At 33.5% G+C, this 14754-nt stretch overlaps 3 protein-coding genes across 10 annotated transcripts; 1 reads left to right on the top strand and 2 right to left on the bottom strand.

Moving 5' to 3' along the window:
- Positions 1-468: 468 nt before the first annotated feature.
- On the bottom strand, positions 469-3417 carry LOC132799246 (uncharacterized). Of its 4 annotated transcripts, none has more exons than XM_060817122.1 (5): positions 3185-3417; positions 2947-3076; positions 2398-2483; positions 2172-2299; positions 469-1638 (listed from the first exon to the last, which is right to left on the bottom strand). In XM_060817122.1, exons 1-5 carry the CDS (start codon positions 3411-3413, stop codon positions 1003-1005), a joined length of 1209 nt encoding a protein of 402 aa, XP_060673105.1. In that variant the 5' UTR covers positions 3414-3417; the 3' UTR covers positions 469-1002. The 4 variants fall into 4 exon arrangements, 3 of the variants coding, with proteins under 3 accessions (XP_060673105.1, XP_060673107.1, XP_060673108.1); XM_060817124.1 differs by having other exon boundaries at positions 3236-3417; XM_060817125.1 differs by having other exon boundaries at positions 2398-2476; positions 3005-3057; positions 3236-3417.
- A 126-nt stretch (positions 3418-3543) lies between these two features.
- Positions 3544-5420, top strand: LOC107408292 (peptide deformylase 1A, chloroplastic). The gene is made up of 4 exons (XM_016015676.3): positions 3544-3760; positions 3947-4036; positions 4149-4216; positions 4900-5420. The coding sequence occupies exons 1-4, from the start codon at positions 3692-3694 to the stop codon at positions 5138-5140; spliced, it is 468 nt and encodes a 155-aa protein (XP_015871162.2). The 5' UTR covers positions 3544-3691; the 3' UTR covers positions 5141-5420.
- A 144-nt stretch (positions 5421-5564) lies between these two features.
- Positions 5565-12328, bottom strand: LOC107408221 (probable polygalacturonase At1g80170). Of its 5 annotated transcripts, XM_048478042.2 has the most exons (11): positions 10289-12328; positions 9255-9512; positions 8385-8516; positions 8068-8238; positions 7956-7976; positions 7633-7840; positions 6914-6995; positions 6728-6836; positions 6514-6630; positions 5879-6187; positions 5565-5800 (listed from the first exon to the last, which is right to left on the bottom strand). In XM_048478042.2, the coding sequence occupies exons 1-10, from the start codon at positions 10304-10306 to the stop codon at positions 5906-5908; spliced, it is 1398 nt and encodes a 465-aa protein (XP_048333999.1). In that variant the 5' UTR covers positions 10307-12328; the 3' UTR covers positions 5565-5800; positions 5879-5905. The 5 variants fall into 5 exon arrangements, with proteins under 5 accessions (XP_048333999.1, XP_048333996.1, XP_015871089.2 ...); XM_048478039.2 differs by having other exon boundaries at positions 5565-6187; positions 10289-12327; XM_016015603.4 differs by having other exon boundaries at positions 5565-6187; positions 9255-9600; positions 10289-12326.
- Positions 12329-14754: the final 2426 nt, after the last annotated feature.

Below are 14754 nucleotides of genomic sequence, written 5' to 3'. Positions count from 1 at the left end.
TCGGACGGGATCGGACAGGATAGGTTCGGATCGGACAGGATCGGACGGGATCGAATAGTGCAGTACTGTGTTTGGTATAGTTCTGGACTGAATGTTGGACTAGTTGTCCCATGTTTGGTGCAGGATCGGACTGGATTAGATTATTTTATAATTATAGTATTTCTTTTGTTATATATGAAAATATTTAAAATTATATTTATATTTACAAAAAAATTAAATATTATATTTAATTAAAGTTTTATTATTACTTATATTTAATATGTTTTGTATAGATATTTATATGTTCAATTAATTAATAATAAAAATAATTTAATGATATTTATGACACATTTGTAATTTTTTTTTTAACATCCATAAACTACTTAAAATATTGTTTTCAAAACCAATTAAAATAAAATTACTAATCATGAATAACAATTAAATACAAATAAAAAAAATTGACATAATATTTAATTAAGAACTTGTTAATAGCATAAAAATATCCATCTTCAATTCATACATATAGATATATAGATATATAAATAAATGTCACATGTAGTTGCACTTTTAACAAATATGACATCAGTATATATATATTGGATTTTGTCCAATCAGATAGAAGTTCTCTGTGCTGCTGTGCATAATGTTCTTCAGCTTCAAAGCTAATCTTGAGTTTGTTAGCAATAGTCTTAACTTCTGACTGAAGCTTTTGCACGAGGACACTAGACATATCTATTTTACCCATAATGTTTTGTACATCATTTTCAAATTTCTGTTTAATTACAAGATTATCTGATTGTGCTGCATTTAAGGACACTTGAGCCATATCTCTTACACTTCTTTCAGCTTGTAAGTCATCATGCAATGATTGCAAACTTGATTTCAAACCATTAAGCTCCAGTGATAGCTTGGCAGATTCCTCAGTTTTATCCTTTATGGTCATGATTTGAGCTTCCTTTTCCTGTGACAATGCTGCTGTTTCCAGAAGACAATTTTCATGAGTGACATTTTGTAAATTTGCTTCTAAAGCTTGATTATGCAGAGCCAGGCTGTTGCATTTTGTATCACAGGCATTTTTGTATTCCTTGAGATTGTGAACCTCATTGTAGCATCCTGCAGCTTCAGCATCAGTAATTCCTTGGACTCAGTTGAAAGCTCCAGCTGCTGTGTAAGCTTATTAATTTTATCTTTCATCAACCTGAAGTCAGCACTTGCATCAAGCAAAGTTTCCTGTAGAGTTTTTGAGAAAACATCCAAATATACATTTAATAAATGCACTTCATAGACTTCTTCTTCAACCTTTTGGTAAAGTCCCTTCTGCAAGAGGAGAGATCTTTTCAAATCCTCCAAAAATATATCCGCATCTAAATTTTGTTTCTTTTCCTCATGAAATTGATTCTGACACTGCAACAGTCTCGCAGCATGACTTTCCTTTGAATCCAGTTTCTGATTCTGAGCCATTTCTTCATACTCCGGAAAGCTTGGCAGGGAACATTCTGAAAAAGCTTGCTTAATAAGGTTCTCATTAGTTTCATACATGGACAGAACCTGGGAAGAAAGTAATTCGAGGTCCTTCTGCAACTGGTCTACAGCAATGGAGTAATTCAAGCGTGCCCTTTTCAGTGCTGCTTCTGCAGTAGCGGCCCTTCTTTCAAGATCCTTGTTGAGAGAATCCAAATCATGCTATTTCATCAGCATGATTCTGTAACGAGCTCACCTCCAATTTAAGCTCAACAACAGTAATATAATAGTTTATACTTCATATACGGTCCAGACAAGTCAGGTCACATGTGAGACATGTCAGGCATAAGAGAAAGTGATGCATCATTTTTCTATAGAGAAAGGAAACCAATAAATTTTTCAGGGGAACTTACTCAAATACTTCCAATCAGAATTCGCATATGTACCACAAAGGATCAACCATTGTTTGCATCAGAATACACATAAATCTTTCAATACAAAAAAAAAAGTGCAGCCTAGAAAAAAGACTTTGATATATCTATTCTCAATCAAAAAGAATACAGCTGTAAATTATTAATTCAATAACAGTTCATGCATTAATTATAAAAAAAAAGGTTGTTCATTATTTTTTTGTTAGAATTTATGTTAGCAAACAAAGTTCATAAAAAAACCAATATCAATTCATAAGCAATATCATAAAGTTGGAAAATTAAACAAAAATAGTTATAGACCTTGTCCATCTGAGCATTGATGGTATCGTCAGAAAATAATTTTCTACCAGCAGATTCATCACATGTAGTCTGCAGACCTCTCTCTCTGAGCTCCCTTTGCTGCTCAAACTCTCTGAAAGGGATTACAACTACAAATGAGCATGTTAAAATTAGATAACCCATAAACTTTAGATGTTTTAATGCTGTACCTGAAACCAGTTTTAGAAGTTAGCAGCTGAACAGTTACCTGGCATCAGATAAGGTACTATACTGCTGCTTAAAATTGTCAACACACCAACCTCTGCGTAATCCTTTGAGCTATACTGCTGCTTCCTTTTAATCAAAATGGGAGTATAATTTAATTATGAAAAGTACAGTGCACATGCAAGCTTTAAATAACCTGTAGAGAAATAATAATATATAAAATTACACAATTATATAGTTATCGTTATGTCCCCTCATATAGCTTGATTATAGCTGCCACATGCTCTCAGCTTTTTTACAGTCTTTTGTCCTTTTCTTTATTATGAAAATTCATAATTTGTTCATATGTCATTTTAGTATTTTTAGTATGAATAAGTTGCAATCTTTATACAAATTTGTTCGAAGACTAAGTTAAAATCTTTTATAATCATTTTTAAGTTTTCTTTTTGAACTTTTGCAGCAGATTAACAAGAGACTAAGACCAGCAATATCGATGTAAATTGAACAAAATGCCTATGACAAAGCAAAAAACTTATTTCTCATATCTAGATTTATGGAGGTTTTTGGACTGTAAACGAGACACCATATTTACCAGGTGATGATGGCAGATCGATGAAACAGAGGAAGGATGCAGCAGAAGATAAACTCACCGGCCAGAAATGCTTCGAAGGGTAGTTTGCCTCCAAAATCAAGCTTCTTCCTCCTGAATATCAAATCAAGCCCTAACATAAATAGATCAAAGCTTATTTCGCAGATCAATAAATGACATTTCCCAAAAATATTTCATAATTTTTTAGCTAAAAATTAAGGTAAAAAACAAAGAAAAATACAAGATGATGATGATGGAAGATTGCCGAAACAGAAGAAGAAGACATGCTCACCGGCCAGATGCTTCGAAGGGGATGGTGATGCGAGATCGACAATGCTTCGAAGGGGGCGGCCAGAGATGCTTCGAAGAGAGCTCGGTGGGACAAAAGTGACCCAGTCTCCAGATGGGTCAGATTTATCCCCCTCATTTGGGATAAAATGATCTACGGGACAAACCTGTCCCCCTCCCATTTTCACTTTCCAAACACCGGACTGGGACTGGGTCCTGTCCTGACCTGCCCAGTCCGGCGTAACAAACACGCCCTAATACCATATTCACGACCCGGAGAACTTACAGTTCTGCGTCTCCGTCAATTGCCAAAGCAGGATGGCTTCTGGGTCTTGGAGAAAAGAAGAAGACGAGTTCGCCCGATATAGTCAAAGCGGGTGACCCGGTTTTGCACGAACCGGCTCGGGAAGTGGAGCCTGGGGAAATCCAGTCGGAGAGGATTCAGAAGATCATTGATGATATGGTTTTGGCAATGCGGAAGGCTCCTGGGGTCGGTCTAGCAGCTCCTCAGATTGGAATTCCATTGAGGGTCAGTGTGGATTTCATTTTCATCTTTCTCTCAGGTGTTCCAATTTTGAATTTTTTTTTTTTTTTTTAATCTTGTTGTTTGTTTTGTTTGGATGCTGAGAAACTGTTGGAAAAATGTTATTTTTCTAGTTCCTATTAATAATAAGACCATTTTATTTTTATATTGAAAATGATGATAACTTTGCAGATAATAGTTTCGGAAGATACAAAAGAATATATTAGTTACGCGCCAAAGGAAGATATCAAAGCACAAGACAGACGGCCTTTTGATCTTCTGGTATGTCACTTTGTATGGGATTTTGGAGAGTATCCAAAATGGCATATGAAAACTTTTTTAGTATCTAATATTTTAACTTGACTGTTACATATATTTTAATTGGTTTTTGCAGGTGATCATTAACCCAAAACTTAAAAAGAAGAGCAACAGGACAGCTTTCTTTTTCGAAGGGTGTTTGAGGTAACCGCAAAGAAATATGTTTTGACCTTTTTAATCACTATTATAGTCATAAAAACCAATTGACGTTGCAATTATGTAACTGCGGCACATTATAGTTATGGCATTTATAGATGTGTTAAGGAGAACCGTTGGCCTTCTTTTCCCCTAAACATTTTAAGTGGAGAGAATACCTAGATTGATATCTTTTAAAAACATGGAGTCATCAGAATAATTGAGGGCAATATCATTTTCATGAAATCTTACGACTTATTTGATTCCATTCTTTACCGTGTTAGCGCTCAGTTTATTCTGCTGTTCAGTTGCTGATGATGTATTTCTACCTTCCATTTTCTTTGGGAAAGATGAACAGAGCTAATCATATTCAATGAAAAGTGCTTGTAAAATGAAAGAACATTTGAGCTTTGAAAATCTCTTGGATGACATATATGTACTGTCACAATTGATCGTGGTAGAAACTATAAACCAAGAAGCAATTAGGTAAATTTGATATTTCTCATTACTTTGTTCATGGTGTGCTCTAGACTCCAAAAGTTTACAGAAAGCTTCTTGATTTGTTCCAAAATCGCAATTGCTAAGATTCAAAATGTTTGGTATCTTGAGCTTAATTAGAACTTTGACCATGATATTCATGCCCCTGTTTAGAAAATTATTTCATTTCTGTTTGCTTTGGTGATACTATGCAGTGTGGATGGATTCAGAGCAGTTGTAGAGAGATACCTTGATGTTGAGGTAGAGGGTTTTGATCGTTATGGCCAGCCCATCAGTATAGTTGCTTCAGGGTGGCAAGCTCGTATATTACAGCATGAGTGTGATCATTTGGAAGGAACCCTTTATGTTGATAAGATGGTTCCAAGAACTTTCAGATTTGCTGAGAACTTGGATTTACCTCTAGCAGAGGGGTGTCCCAAGCTTGGACCCCGTTAGTCTTATGGTCTTGGAGGTGGACACGTGCAATTTGTTGGGAATTGAATATTGCTTTTTGGTGCAGTAATGTGGTTTCAAGTTTATTAAAAGAGATGCAGAGGAAAGTGTTATCTTCAATGAGATTTGACAATGGCGTCTTCCTACTACTCTTGACTGTCACCTAGAATACAGTTTGATGATGAGGATATATTCAGCTCTTTTTTTAGAAGTTTTGTAATGTTGTATTGTAGCTGGCTATTATATCAATAAAATACAGAACTCATTTGAGGCTCTTTTCCAACCTTGCCTTTTTTTGAAACTTTAATTTTTCTCTACGTTCTCTTCCAATTGTTTCAAGCCGTTCCAAAATTAATAACGTGCTATCATAATGGCAAGCTGTGCTGAAGTAATAATGCTACTTGTTATCATATGATAGAGATGGTAATGCAGAACAGATCAAAGACATCATGCTGCTTCTTCTTCTTCTTTTAATTCAAATATTTTCTCTACATCATAGACTGTATTTTGTACAGATAATATTGCAGATTTTGCAGCATATATAATAAGAAAGCATCGACAAAGTCATTAGAGAATGATTATTCAAAGTTATTTGCAAAATTTACCATAATAAATGACCTTCTGTTACCATGGCCTTGTGGTGTAGGCGGGGCTGTACATGGTCTGCTGAAGAAAGAAATGCTTCATGCACCAATCGATCTTTGAGAGCAAGATGAAAATACACTAAGGTCCACATTTTACCTGCTTGGCTTTCGTTGCAATTTCTTTTCAGAAGGAATGAATGGCTGAGTCCGACAAGCCTTTCTCTTTAATGAAGCCTCCACTGGACGAAAAGCAAGCAGGTGGGTCTACTAATCCCAAACTCAAGCCATAAGCTTCCCAGCAAAAAGATCTTGTAACTCCCCTATTGTATGAATGAAGCTGAATATCTTCCAAGTACAAACCTTCACATGGCCAGTCATCACTGCAAGAAAACTTTATTGCTTCCTCTGTAGCTGAAGTCCCTTTAATGTGAATGAAGGATATATTCTCCACTTTCACTGCCAAAGTCTGCATTCTCAATGGATAACACATACTACTTTTATACGACTACTTTTAGTGTGAACAATTCCAGTTAGTAACCATATATTTATATAAAAGATCTAAGACAAGGTGCAGTTCCATAATAGTCAATAAGCCGGATTAGTGTTAATGTAATGCGATTGATGTTAAAGCTATGCATGTCAAAAACTTGATGCTGTTTATAACATGTGAGGTTCAGGATCACAGCACAAGAAGAAGTAAATCATGATAACCCATTAAAGTCTGCATTTGACATTCTATCAGCAAGAAACTATTTGTAACTGCAGGAATAAACACCTATAACAAGTGCATACCTTATTCGGACAAGGCAGCAACGAGTCACAATAATATTGATCTATTATAATTGGATTTGATACATTTTTCATTAACAGATTTTGGAATGTGATCCTGGAAGCAAAACCTCTACCTCCCTGAAGAATAGAAAAGAGCAAAATTTCAATAAACTTTTGACTTCCGTTTTACAGAGAGAGAAAAAGCCAGATATACTAGCTTGGATAAGAAAATTACCTGCCATGTTTTGATCCTCACTCCATTCTCAGTGTTAGAAATGAAAGCTCCATCAACAATTATATCATGCACCTCTGCTCTTGATTTTGATTTTCCCAAGCTTCCAATACTATGGATATGGTTCCAAATTAGTACAGGCAGTTCTAATACCATATTCTTAGCTTACTGAAAACCTAATCCTCTTACCTTATGCCATGACCTGGGCCACACACAATGTTTCTTATCTTGATTCGTGAGGAATTGCTGACTATAGAAATGCAGTCATCTCCTGGACCATGTTAGAGAACTCTGTATAAGATCTTCAGCTTTAATGCATAAACGGCATTCAGAACATTTTTTATAAACTCCAAAAATATCCAAAAAAGCCTTGTACCCTTGTAAAAGGAACATTTCTAAGAAGATGATGAAAGAGATGTGATCTTTCAAGAAAACCATTCCAGTGGTGTTTTTTTCTTTGGTTTTCAATTAACTTTACATTTCAAGAAAGTCAAAATCTGGGTGTTCGTATTTCTGCTAAAACTGAGAGGTAAGCAAATTGGAAGACAAATGTTAACAGAAACCTCATAGCTATGATTGGAAATCCGGTAAAAAGTCCATTCTTCAGATAATAAAACTTGCGCAACTAAATCTCCCATTCCCAAACCTCGTAAACTGGTTTTTCATGTGTTACTAAAATTATATCCATGTAGAAGTCACAAGTGAAAAGACAACAGTGAAGTTTAAGATATATTTTCTAAAAGATTACAACTGTTTGCCACTCTGATTGCTAACATAGATTGAAATATGAATAGAAGATAAACTGCAATTCCTCATCTCTTAGTTTAGAGTAGGAAGTAAATGTTTTATACCCTAATTACACGATCAAGAAGATTGAATGATATAAATGCTGCATAAGGATAACTGACCTGTTCTGATAATACTCTCCTTGATCTCAACACCTTTTGATGCACTAATGTGGACTCCATCAGTATTAGGGCTAGTAGCAGGAGCTATTACTTTAAGATGGGATGCCAAAACCCGAATGCAGTTGGTAAATGCCATGTGCATTTGTTGACTGTTAACCAGCATAAGGTTTTTGACTTTCAAATTCTTGCATCTATGAAAAGTTATGGCCTGAAGTGTAGTTGATATCCCAAATCAGGAATAACCACAAGAAGCAAGTAATATTCTTAGACAAGGACCAAAATAAATGGTATAACTGGATCCCTCAAGCTAAAGCAGCACTTACTGTTGGAGCATGTCGACACGGCTGCCATAAACAAAAGAAAGCCTCTTAGAAAAATGCAGGTACAATAGTATACAAAAGAAACATCAACTTAAAGGGTCCAAGAAAGAAATACATTTGTTGAGTTTCTCTTGCAAGACCTAGCCCACCATTCCTTTCCCATCCCATTGATTGTCCCTCCCCCTTCTACTGTAAGGTGGTTCACCCCATGAAAGTACAGCCATTTACGAGGGTTCAAACCAATCCAAACATCAGGATCTTTGGGGGCAATTATGGTTCCAGAAATCTACAGAGATATGCAATCCATTTTAGTTAACATAGAGAACAATAGACAATGTGAAAGAATAAAGAAAGAGAAAGATACATTGTGAAATAAATATTGCCATCCAAGAGGAGAGAGGACTTCAGCCCTTTAAGATACTGGGTTCCTACCTTTAAAGTAACCTTAGAGCGGCAAGGCCCGCCAAGATTAACAGGATAGACGAGGTAAGTACTTCCAACTGGAATTACAAGTCTTGTTCGCAAGGGAAACGAACAAGCCATCTCCCAAGCATCAATAAAAGCCTGTAGAAAATGGAAATACCATCAATGGACATGGCTTTCTTTCTAATATGTTTATGTACTGTACCAACAATGTATAATTTACAAGAAAGTCGTGGGTAAGTAAAGCTTGAGTCGAGTTAAGTAGAGACTGGCTACCTATAAAAAAAAATCTCCCGCTGCACACTTTCTATATATCTGCTTTTGTTATTGGCTTATGTTGCCATATTAATAAGTTTATGTAGCAACAATGTATAAGCATGGTAAATGTTAGCTTCCATGAATGGAGCTCCCTCATCTACTTCCAGAAGCATAAGCAAGTAATTTAAAGGAACCAATCCCTTTCTCGTTCCCCTACCTCCATTAGCTCATGGGTGATATTTCAAACAGTGTCATAGAACTGCTTTATAGAAATGCAGGTCATGTTGCCTTGTTCAATAATTTATCCAAACAAGGTAATGAAAAATTGTTCTTCAATCTCTAAGCACCCAATATGCTCAAATTTATCCAGACTATAGCTCTGAATTAAAAATAGAAAACGATCCTAATTCGAAAATTAGGCCCCACATGCATAAATGACTTTAATCGGTAATTTCCTTCTATTGAGAAATTCCAAAAATAGAAATAATGTATATCACTGTAATAAAACCAAAATCTAACCATAAAAAAAGAAAATCTAGGAGACTAGAAATGATGATTATTAACAGATTATGACCACAAAAAGTAAAAACCAAAAGACGAAAAGCCTTCGTTAGTTGTTACCTTGGTGTCATTAGCAATGCCATCTCCTTTCGCACCAAAATCAGCCAGAAAGAAGACCCTTTTGAATCTGGGTCGAGTTCTGGTCGACCCAGATTGTGGGAGCTGTAAGAGAGACTCAAATCCGTGTGTACATGTCAACTTTGAACTCCCGAACACAATGAGCATATGTACGAAGCTAATAAAGCACGTTGAAGCACAAGAGCTTGAGCGTTTCATAGTGACAGACTCTGTCAGAAAAAGAGAGACATTTCGAGGTGTCTCCGATTCGTCGTATGAACATGATATTCTCACAACTCTTACATAATATCTCGGAAGAAGCTCAAAAGTTAAAACTGTTTATGCGTTTCTTTACCAATATATTAAAAATAGTAAAATTAGTTAGAATCAAAAAAATTAATTACAAAGTTAAATTTTCTCTAATATAAAATTTAAAAGATAAAATATATATATATCTTAAAAAACATATTTAAAATAAATTATCTGAAAAAACAGAGTTAATTGTTTCTGTTGTTAATTGTCTGATCAATAATAGGAGAAAGAGAGGTCATTTCCTTGTAGTTTCTAGGAGTCCAACTACCATTAGGTGCCAGAAAATTTTTTTTAAAAAATAAATATAAAAGAATTAAAGAAATGAAAGACAAATTTGAATACCTTTACACTTTTTGGTTTTGTTATTTGTTATTTGTTATTTGTTATTTGTTTTTTGTTTTTTATTTTTATTTTTTGGGTAAATTTGAATAGCTTTACACTCGAATGTACAATTTGGTGGGTACTTTTGGACTTGTTCCATAATCCAAATTAATATAATTTTATATTGTGACAAACTTAGCCTGCAGTTTGTTTCGGTTAAAGTGTCCTAGTTTATTCCAAATGATTGCCAATTATTTAACTAAGCACAAGTAATTGGTGGATCCCACAAAAATACATAACCAATTGCCAACTTGTTGGACTCTGCCACTCTTGAATATTATGTTAGATTATTTACAATCCAGATTCTCATCAAAACAGAACATTTAGGCCAAGATCAAACTCACCTGTCCATAAGCATGCATTAGCTCACTTCCTTCAGCTATGTATGCTATTCCTTCAGCTGATGTATGATTGGTAAAATGGAAGAAGAACAACCAATTCAAGATCAAGCTCACTCGTGCATCAAGGTCAACCTGCAAACAGAACAAAGATGCAACAGTATATCTTGAGCATAATTTCCTTCCTACCCTGTTTGTCTATTTCTTTTGCTCTTTCTCTCTGTGCGGTAAGCCACCACGAAGCAATCACTAAGCACCCCCTTTTATAGCCAAAGCCTCTGTATATAACTAAAGCTCAAGAACACAAGGTTTATATTGAACCATAGTCAAGAAGGGAGTAAGGAAGAATCTCTAGGCAGATATCTATAAAGTCCCTATTTTCACCAATAGGAACAGATTTTGAAATAAATTTGATTATACACATATATAATAATTAATAATACATTATATATATATATATACACATATATATAATAGTTTAAATGATAGGTTCCGATGATTGCTTTAGACTTGGAGACATAAAACATAATACATGTTCTTTGGTCTTATGGGTGACCAAGATATAAATGAAAAGATTGTACCAATGGATCTCTATTCTCTACTATAATGTTAGTAAAAACTTTGTTTTCCCCCATCATTGAACACTAAACCCAATAAATGAGTATGTACCAATGGATCTCTATTCTCTACTATAATGTTAGTAAAAACTTTGTTTTCCCCTATCATTGAACACTAAACCCAATAAATGAGTATGTGTGATGTTGGCTGGTGCGCATATAAAAATTCTAAAACCTTTCAATTACAATATATACATTCATAGATAAACAATATAATATATATATAATTTTATTCAATTTTAAAAATTAATTATATCCGTATGTATACAATTCTATTATAACAAAATTATATATATTTTTGCAATACAATATTATATCCATATTGAATGTAATATATAAACCACATCCATGTTTTAGTTGTTAATAAAGCTCCTAATTACTATCGAGTTATATTTTTTGTAATGTTTCATTCTTCTTTAGCAATAATAAAGTTTTCTTTTCATCAGAAAAACGTAACAATTTCATTGAAAATTCATTGCACAGAATGATTAAAAAATCAACATCCAAATAATAAAGTTGTGTAGCTTTCTTTTTTTTTTTTTTTTGGGGAAAAAAATATTTGTTGTAGCCAAAAATATGACTACCACGATGCGTAAAGAACAAGAAAATAAAATGTGTCAGATGATCTTGTCCCTAAGGAAAGGATTATATATCTATATGTAATTACGTATATATGACGATATTCATAGGTATTGACAAACAGGCTGGAGGAAAATGTAAGCATTGCATATGTTGCATGGCACTTAATATTCATAAAAAAATTAGCTAAGCATTTTTAAGCAAAAAATAATAATAAAAAAAAAGAGCTAAAAAATTTTCATGCATTTGTTAGAAGCTTCCAATGTGACCTTCCACTGCATCCATGTCTATCAAATAAAGAAAGTTAGCTGAGCTTATAAATGAAATTAATAATAGACAGGAAAATTAAAAAGAAACATATAATATAAGGAAAAGATTGTCATATATACCGAATCTATTATTATGGGTATCTATGGACCTTGGCACAAGTGAGACTACGTACAATCATAGATGGCATTAGAGCAATATTTCCAACACCAAGTACCGAAGAAGGCCAAACAAGCTGAAAAAATCTCCCAACCATGTCCACGTGTCATCGTCGTACAAGCCCAAACATTGAGTACTTGGCATCCGGCATTTTTATCTTTCAAGAACTTCAATTTCTTTTTGACAACTTGAGGAGCTTTGAATCTCAAGTTGTAAGTTGCACTACTACGTACTAGTAGCGAATGAAAATTGAGGCATATTGGAGGGATTCACGGCAGCCTCGTCATCAATAATTTCGTTACTAATTGCTTGCACTCCAAAAATTTTGAGTAACCAAAATTAACACCATTATATCATCCCTACAAACCTCCCTATACATTAGATTAAGGGAACCCCTTTTTTTTTATTTACATAAAGTTTTACATGTGAATACGAAATTGGGATTAATTTATAGTGCATGGTTATATAATTTATAACATTCATTTATATATATTGAGCTGTTCTTCCGCAAACCTAATTAAGGTATTACGTTTGAAATTTGTCTTTCTACTTAAATGCTGATATTTTAACTTGGAAGAAACATTTTTGAATAAAGCCAATAGGCAATTCAATGGTTGGCTCCATACAGATGAATATATATATATATATATATATAAACTTTTGAGCTCCATACCGAACATTATTGATAACTAAAATACGTAGGCGTGCTATTTGAGTTAAGTTACGTCTTTTGGTCATTGGGTTTAGATGCGTAACCTATCTGAGTAAAATTAGGTGGCTTTTTGCTCCTTCTAATTCTGTTAACATGTCGATTAATAGACATTGGCCACATTCATACATAGAGTGGAGGGCAACAAACTTAAAATCCATATAAAACAATAAAACATGACGTGGAGGTCGAATTGGCTAATAAACTAAATTAAAAGTCCATTTTATTGATCGGAGAATGAATGCAAATTTTGAAAAGTTGAGAATGAATCCAATTTCTCACTTTCTACTGGGGTTTGATGTCTTTTAGTATGACATTCAATATTCCAAAAAGCAAAATTCAGAAACACATACAGTTTGTAAAGTAAAATTAGATTAGTGAAACGAGTATTTTGTTTTATATACAAAGAAAATGCTCTTTCCAGTCAAGTTTAATTTATTAATTAATATTATCCAATAAAAATATTGTAACACAAATTATCCAAGAAGGCAAGGATTTATTGCCTTATGATTTTTTTTGGTAAACGCTTCTAGTTCTGGTGTTATTGTTTAGAAACTTTACATGACTACTATATATATATATATATATTTTTTTTTTTTTTTTTGATAAACACAACTTAATACTTATAGGAATACAGTCATGATAAGTTGATGTATCTGCTTGTTACCGGCCTGGAAGTCACCATAGACCACATGTGGTTCGGACTCCTACTACACCTGTTTACACTGTTGTTTTCTCTGTTCCACCGCCACAACCACTTCAACATCAGGCTTCTTATAGGCTACTTGTGGTTACCAAGCATAATACTATTGCTGGCTTTGTTGATTTGCAGCATTCTCTAACCTATTAATGTAAGTGCTAACTCAATTAGATGTTTGGATCTTTAATTATCCTTTCCTTCTTCTTCTTCTTCTTCTTATTATTATTATGTTCTATGTTTTGCTTTACTTAGTTGTGTACACTTCACAAGATGTTAGGCCACTTGCTCCTACAAATGATGTACCTGCTCATTATAAGGTATGCAGAGAGTTTGACAAAAGAGAATATATCTTATTGATGTGAAACAGATACATATCTATACACGTTGTACCCAGTGGTGACAAGGAATGATTACTAAAGGATATATACAAGCTGACTAACAGATATACATAAAAGGATAAGTGATACAACAGAAGAGAGATTTGAGTGCATGGTTACTGCTTTATCCTATTACTCATTACCAGCATGGTAGTCACCATCGTGGTGGGGGGTTCAATTGCATATCTTTCTTGCCGTCCTAAAAAATTCGGCAGTTAAAGGGTTCGACCAAAGAGCGTTAATAGAGAATATATATATATATATATATATATAAAACGGTTGGTTTTGGTATAACTTATGAAAATAAAAATTTTTCATTTAGAGTTTTTCTGTTTTTAAAAGATAACTTTTATTAAAAATTATTTTATGTTTAATTTTAAGTAAAAGTGGCATTAAATAATTATTCAATTTTTCAGATAAGCTTAAAAAAGAAAAATTATAGAGAAGTACAAAATTTTAACAACCATGAAAAGCTTAAAAAAAGCTTCTTCTTTTTTATTTTTTTGTCAATAATCATTTATTGATTTGTACCAAATACTTATTTAATCAATTGCCAATGAGTATGCCACAAATAAACTTATTTGAAAAGGAAAAAAAATAATCCATGATTAGAATTTTTTATGTTGGTGGAAAACCTTTTAACATGAGGAATTCTTTTAGCCTTTAATTGGAAAACAATTTTATTTGATTTTATCCCAATTTTCATGCGCAATAAGACATGAATGTGGAGGATGTCTTGATGTTTGTACGTAAGGCAAGAAGTTGAATAACTGACCCCCTTTTTATTTCTTTGCTTGAATATTTTGAAAATGCTGTTCAGACAGTTTTAGACATATTTAAGAGAAAAAAACTATTCCGTGAAAAATATACATAAGTATAAGAGTGTATATATATATATATATATATCCTGTAACTTTTAATTTACTGAAGTAATACATCATGTTCAATATCGCAATTTTTGATTTTTTGGTCTAATACTAAAATTGGGTACAAACAGTAACAGATGAAATGAATGTTTATATATACTGCAGTTTTATTTTGATTACAGTCTATAAATAAGGTTA

The sequence above is a fragment of the Ziziphus jujuba genome, chromosome 1, assembly GCF_031755915.1.
Source record: "Ziziphus jujuba cultivar Dongzao chromosome 1, ASM3175591v1".
Lineage (NCBI taxonomy): Eukaryota > Viridiplantae > Streptophyta > Magnoliopsida > Rosales > Rhamnaceae > Ziziphus > Ziziphus jujuba.
This window is presented reverse-complemented; position numbering and strand designations above follow the sequence as displayed.

Excerpts from the sequence above, each read along its gene's own strand:
- LOC132799246 (XM_060817122.1), bottom strand. The coding sequence starts at position 3,413 with ATGGGAGGGGGACAGGTTTGTCCCGTAGATCATTTTATCCCAAATGAG. Across the intron at positions 2,300-2,397 it reads AGTACCTTATCTGATGCCAG|TTGTAATCCCTTTCAGAGAG; the intron begins GTAACTGTTCAG and ends GCTCATTTGTAG. Across the intron at positions 1,639-2,171 it reads TCAATGCTCAGATGGACAAG|GATCTTGAAAGAAGGGCCGC; the intron begins GTCTATAACTAT and ends TCTCTCAACAAG.
- LOC107408292 (XM_016015676.3), top strand. The coding sequence starts at position 3,692 with ATGGTTTTGGCAATGCGGAAGGCTCCTGGGGTCGGTCTAGCAGCTCCT. Across the intron at positions 4,037-4,148 it reads GACGGCCTTTTGATCTTCTG|GTGATCATTAACCCAAAACT; the intron begins GTATGTCACTTT and ends TGGTTTTTGCAG. Across the intron at positions 4,217-4,899 it reads TTTTTCGAAGGGTGTTTGAG|TGTGGATGGATTCAGAGCAG; the intron begins GTAACCGCAAAG and ends GATACTATGCAG.
- LOC107408221 (XM_048478042.2), bottom strand. Across the intron at positions 8,517-9,254 it reads GCATTGCTAATGACACCAAG|GCTTTTATTGATGCTTGGGA; the intron begins GTAACAACTAAC and ends CATTTTCTACAG. Across the intron at positions 6,837-6,913 it reads GGCCCAGGTCATGGCATAAG|TATTGGAAGCTTGGGAAAAT; the intron begins GTAAGAGGATTA and ends CCATATCCATAG.